The 6,285-nt window shown below is 46.4% G+C and overlaps 1 protein-coding gene across 1 annotated transcript in view; it reads left to right on the top strand.

The window, feature by feature from the left end:
* The window catches only part of gas7b (growth arrest-specific 7b), a 28,541-nt gene extending 24,048 nt beyond the window's left edge, over positions 1–4,493 (top strand). The window contains exons 11-14 of the mRNA XM_068754579.1: positions 476–599; positions 3,538–3,617; positions 3,804–3,902; positions 4,380–4,493. Of these exons, the coding sequence (XP_068610680.1) occupies positions 476–599; positions 3,538–3,617; positions 3,804–3,902; positions 4,380–4,493 (417 nt within the window). The remainder of the gene's footprint in view (positions 1–475; positions 600–3,537; positions 3,618–3,803; positions 3,903–4,379) is intronic.
* Positions 4,494–6,285: the final 1,792 nt, after the last annotated feature.

The following is a 6,285-nucleotide window of genomic DNA, read 5'->3' on the forward strand; positions in this document are numbered from 1 at the left end:
CTGTTTCCCGTCCCGGGAAAGATTCCTACTTATTTATCCCAACAGTCACACAAAGTGTTTCTTCATCTCCTTTCATCCGAGCAGCTTTCACTGATCCGACGGACCACCGAGCATTTAAAGCGGAACAGGAAAGGATGATGGAGGAACACTGAGAGAACGTTTTTAGCCAACTCTTTTATCTTTGTGATGAATTGAAGTGAATGTTGCCTCTCTTTGGTGGAATTCCCCGACTCAAGCCGTGCTGTCAACACGCCGCCTGCGTCCTTGACAAACCTTCAGATGACCTTGTCTCTAATCTGGACTGACTCTGACTGGGTGGCGACTGCCAGTGTTTTTAACATCCATGTTGGTAGAGCTCATCCATGTATCAGCAGATTGGGGGCCTTTTCTCCCACGGCTGTCAATGAGCCGGTGGACGAGGCTAAATTCTGTGACTCCTCCCACTCACTGACTTCAGCCTCTTACTTTCTGACAGGCCCGTAAAGCTCTCGCCGACAGACAGAAAGACCTGGACCTCAAGACTCAGCAGCTGGAGAGCAAACTCAACAGCAAGGTCGAAGAAGACATCAAGAAGGCCCGCAGGAAATCCACACAAGCAGGTCAGAGCCAGGGGTCAAAGGTCAAAGCGCAGGGTTACTGTGGGGCATCTCTGCAGGGTGTGAACACGGGGTGGACAAGCAGACTGACAAGCCTCTGCAGCTGTCATTTACACACACACACACACACACACACCTTTTGGTTTGATAACCCGCCATGCTAAGATAAAAGAGCTTTCACCCAAAACAAGCATAAATGAAGGGATTTGGAAGCTTTTCCTTGGAGAGCTTTTCGGTACCACAGCAGTGTGGACGTGGATTTCCTGGATCTCCGGGCAGAGTGTCGCGTCACCGCTGCTCTCAGACCAGCTGCACATCAGACTCCACTATCAGCAGACGTTGAGTAAATGCTTCGCTCGCTAGACATAATTCCCTGTCCTCCTCCGGGGTTTCTTTAGCCCCTCATCGGCTGTGAGCCAAGATCCTGTGTTTATCTTGCTCCGTGATTCATGAGCTTTATCACTAAAGCCGGACGGAGGAGCGAAGGACGGGGGTTGACTGAGCCGACTTTTACTTTTTGAAGTCATCAAATCTCCGAAAGATGTAAAAAAAAAGAAAAAGCTTGGCTATCCTTAAGGCTAGCATTAGCATTTATAGTTTTATATAGCAGCTCTTTCGTCAGTGTTTTGCTCAGCAGTTTATATCTTGTACATCCTTCCTGTCCTTGTCTCTGTGTCTTTGTCTCGCTGTAGTTCTGCCTCTCTCTCTCTTTCTCAACCCAACCGGTCCAGACAGATGACGCCCGCTAGGAGTCTTAGGTTCTGTTCAAGGTTTCGGCCTGGTAAAGGAAGTTTTTCCTTGCCTCCATCTCCAAAGTGCCTGCTCTTGAGGGGCAAGTTGGGTTCTATCTTTCCCTGCTAAGTTGGGTTCTATCTTTCCCTGCTAAGTTGGGTTCTGTCTTTCCCTGCTAAGTTGGGTTCTGTCTTTCCCTGCTAAGTTGGGTTCTGTCTTTCCCTGCTAAGTTGGGTTCTGTCTTTCCCTGCTAAGTTGGGTTCTGTCTTTCCCTGCTACACCCGTAAAGTTCCTTGAGATAACTTTCTGTTTTGATTTGGTGCTAAAGAAATAAAAATTTATTGAATTGTCAACAAATCATGATAAATGTGAGCAAATTGCGATCTCTTTATATATATACATATATGTTACATCGGGATTTTTTTCACGGCAATGAGCAAACTTCTTACTCGGAGCGGATGTTGGGTGGGGGGGGGGGGGGGGGGCTACACCTCGAACTCATTTAACTATAATCTGATGCCATTTTGGTCAAAACTGAATATCTGTGGGAGCGATATGTTGTGCAGATAGCCAGACGAGCCCGACCACCTTCTGATGCAGTCACAGTGTTCACGCCTCCCTCAGGCGACTGAACAGGAAATAGCAGTATACTCTCAAAGTAGTTCGTTCAAATACGGTGCAAGGGGAAAAACGGGCGTGGCAGGGGGGCAGACCTGAGGCTAAGAGCAAACAGATGTGGACTGTCTGCTGGAGTGTGATGTCATAAGTCATCCAGACACGACCACATGCTGTCACACACAGCCGTGAATCCAGGCAAGGCCCTCCCTACACGGACGGTCCCTCCGCCATGCTGCTGATATGAGCCCCTGTTGCCGTGGTCACGGCATCTGGCGGACGGTGAAGATGGCGGCAGAGACGCAGAGCTACATTTAATGTCCAACCCTTAAATGTTTTATTTCCTCCGGCGAGATTCAATTCAATTCTCTGGCGTTGGTTTGTCTGTCTCTTAGCAACATAACTCATAACGTTACGGACGGATCTTGATGAAATCTTTAGGAAATGTTGGGAATGTTACCAGGAACAGTCGATTACATTTTGGTGATGATCCAGAAGAGATCCTGGATTCTGGATCAGTTTGACATTTTCATTAACATTGCAGTCAATGAAGCTTCAAAATGTGTTCCTCTGAGTGCTTTTCTAGTTTATTATTAGTATTTGTGGTTTATTGATAGTTTGAAAAGGAAATATTTGATTGGTTCTAGTTGAGCTGCTGATCTGTGTTGTTATTATAACATTCAGCTTTACTGTGTGATGGAGGTCTGTGCTCTGAATGGTTCATAGCTCTCATACTGAAGAAATCAGCATGTGATAAAACGAGATTAAATGAGATCAAATGAGATCAAATGGCATGTTTATCGGGAACCTGCACAGCGCCTGAAGGGAAACGCCTGGATTAACAAATAAAGTCCATGACACTCCTCTGACAGGGGGATTAGATCCGGTCTAGATTACTGAAGAAGTCACCTGTAGGTGTAAACTTCAGTCTGGAGAACTGTTGGAATCCTGGGAGGGGCCCCTACATGGGACCCCCCCCCCCCCCTGTCTGAAAGAAGAACACAACACTAATATGAATGCAGAGCAGAAAGCATGTCAGCAGGCTTCACTGTGGGCGCTTCTTCTGCTGAAGCATGATCAGCATCATTTCCTCTCTGATTTAATCTGGCAGATGATTTGTGTTTGCTGCTGCCGGCAGGATGCAGCGTTGGATTACAGATTACATATTTCCCTTTATCAATCAACATGCTATCATAATGGAATCTATTATCAGTCCAGACTCTCTGCACTCCATCAGATAATCATATTAGCAGAGTGAAGGTGGAGCCATTGCACTGTGGAGTACCGCCACCTAGTGGAGGGTGTTCAATTTAACATACACTTTATCAGGTCTAGTTCATCCATTCATTCTTCTTCTTTGATCCGAGAGTCGGTGTATTCCCTGGATGAGGCGCCAGCTCATCATAGTGCCACACGTAGACAGACGTTCACACTCACAATCACAATTAACCTAAATGGCCTGCTTTCCGAGGAGAGAGGAACCCGGAGAGAACCCCCGGAGAACGTACAAACGCCGCACAGAAAAGCCCCAGGTGGAATCGAACCCGCTACGCCACCGTGCTTCTGATGCCGTTCTCTCTATTCACACCAACAGGAGACGATTTGATGCGCTGTGTGGACCTTTATAACCAGTCTCAGTCCAAATGGTTTGAGGAGGTGGTCACCACAAGTCTGGTAAGAAGCATGAAGATGGAAGTGCCAAGTTCTGTTGTTGTTATTACCATGTTATTGCAGGCTGGATTATTTCAAAGAGCTGAAGACGCCCGGTCTTCTCTCTGCTGTACCCGCTGTGGACGCTCGTTTCCACTCCAGGGGAGGTTTCTCTGTGACTCATTCATCCCGAGCTGCTCTTCTTCTTAGGAGCTGGAGCATCTGGAGGTGGAGCGGGTGGAGATGATCAGGCGGCATCTGTGTCAGTACACCACCCTGCGGCACGAGACGGACATGTTCAACCAAAGTGTAAGCACACCTCGGTGTCAAACACGAGAAGCAGGACGGAATGGATCAGAAAAATCTGAAGGAAAATAGGCACCAGTCAAATTCATTGTTAAATGAATGATTTTACTGAGTCATTATTCTTGTGTTTTTTTGCTTATTTAATAATATACTTTATAATAATGCATTAATTAGTGTTATATAATTTCACCCTTTAAATACAGTCGTCATCAAACAACCAGCCGCATCACTATCTGAGGCTTCAGAACAAAATCACAATGAAACAGTTACAAAACAATTTTCTCTACCTTTGCTGCGAGTTTCACATTGAGAGCTTCCACATTAGCAGATTTTCATTTCATTCATGTTTTAAGCGTTAAAAGGAGCTGATTTCCCTTGTAGAATTTAGAGCCCGTCAGTGCGATCGTTGTTCTAAATGCACCAGCAGAGGGCGCCACATTGCGGCCACCTTGAGCTGACTGATGCTCTGTCTGTTCTCAGACCGTGGAGCCGGTGGACCAGCTCCTGCAGGGTGTCGACCCAGCCAAGGACAGAGAGCTGTGGGTGCGGGAGAATAATACCGGGGAGATCCGGCCGGTGGACTTAGAGATCTGACCCCAGTGCTCTCTGAGCTCTTTGTTTGGACTCCTACCCGGGAGCTGCATGGCTCGAGACCCGGCGCCTGCTGTGGACCCCTCGTGACTCTTCCCATAGTGGAGAAGGATTCTGTTAGAACCTGCTGAAGCGATGAATGAAGCAGTCGCATAGTGACAGGTCACAGTTTCCGAGGTGAGATGATGGCACGGGAACCGTGAGCCGAAGGATGAGGTGAATGATTCAAATGTAAATGTCGCGCAGCTTTACGTCGCGCAGCATCGTGAGGCTGCAGTCAGTGTGTGTTTCTGCCCTGCGCTGCAAGAAACGCTGCTGGAGAGGGATTCTGACCCGAGAGGTTAGCGAGTAGCAGAGACCAAGCTAATATCAGGCGTGTGCAGCCATTGGCTGTTGGCTAAACCCCTGGCCTATGCCCGTCGACCTTTATTACGGGTCTGGAGTTTGACAACGGACGATTTCTATTAGTTGAAAGGAAGTAAGGGATCTCTAATGTTAAAACTCCTGCTGGCTGCCTGGTACAGGAAAGCAGCACGAACGCCGGCCAGGTCAGCGAAGAATCACCGGCTTGATGACATGTCAAAGCGATTCGATCTCCATCCACCCGAAGTCTATCGTCACCAACATCATGGAGCCGTTTGATTAATATCCTAATCAGCTGCATCAACGGAGATTACTGCTAACAAAATCCATAATCATATCGAGGGGATCGATATCTGATTAATTTAACTTCAACTGGAAAAATAAAACACAATCGTCAACCACCTGATCGGAATAAATATCTGTATTTCTTTCCAGAAGTACCGATTATTTCCTACAACCTCCCTTCCTGCAGTTTCCTTACAAGCTGCTGATTGCATCATCATTGTGACCATGCCAACGATCAACGGGTTTAGGGTACGTTGTAATGACGTCACACCAGAGCTGGATTTCTGTTTCATACCAACGTCTGGTGTGTTGCTGGCACCGCCACTACTGACTTCTATCATGGCGTATTTACACACACATCATTGTCGGTTCAACGCACTAACTTACTCCAGGAATGGGCGTGGCCTGAAGAGAAAGTGGGCGGTGCTAACCCAGTTCGGGTGAATCAGAAATTGTTCATTCGTTTCACATCAATGTCACAAAAAACTTTAGATTTAACTAGATTTTCTAGTTTCATTATTTTATCTGCACTAATCGCTCACTTCATCTGAGATCACACTTCGGCCTGAACTAAAAGCACGACAGAAGGGAATCCAGAAACGTAACTTTAATGTTTCCAGCAGACAAATCAGAATTGGGCAGGCAGTAGACGAGTTCCAGGAAACAGGCAGAGTTCACACACCAGGCAGGCAGAGCAGAGAGAGTAGAGCAGGTTCCTCCGACTGGCTTCCTGACACTTCCCCATCGGGTTTAATGCATTTCATACAACAACTTCAGACAAACTAAAAATATCTCCCATACTATCTGTGCTGTGTTTTAATACCTGCCAGCAACATTAGCAGCTACACCACTACATTTACCCTTTGGTCCATTCCTTAAAGCCTTTTGGGGTTTAGCAAACAGTCAATTGCTGAAAATGAGAATCTTCTCTGACTCTGGAAGAAGAAATCTGAAACCTAGACGAGATCTTTCCTAAATAAAGAATTAAAAATCACCCAATTGCACTTTATACGGAAGTGTATTTGTAGTAAACATACTGTAGGTTGCTATTAATGTGAAAATGACTAGTAGTGTGACGGTTGTGTTCCTGATGCAAATGATTTACAATGAAAAGAGACGGAGTCAAACGTGTAAAACAAAGAGGTCA

The sequence above is a fragment of the Brachionichthys hirsutus genome, chromosome 21 (genome assembly GCF_040956055.1).
Source record: "Brachionichthys hirsutus isolate HB-005 chromosome 21, CSIRO-AGI_Bhir_v1, whole genome shotgun sequence".
NCBI lineage: Eukaryota > Metazoa > Chordata > Actinopteri > Lophiiformes > Brachionichthyidae > Brachionichthys > Brachionichthys hirsutus.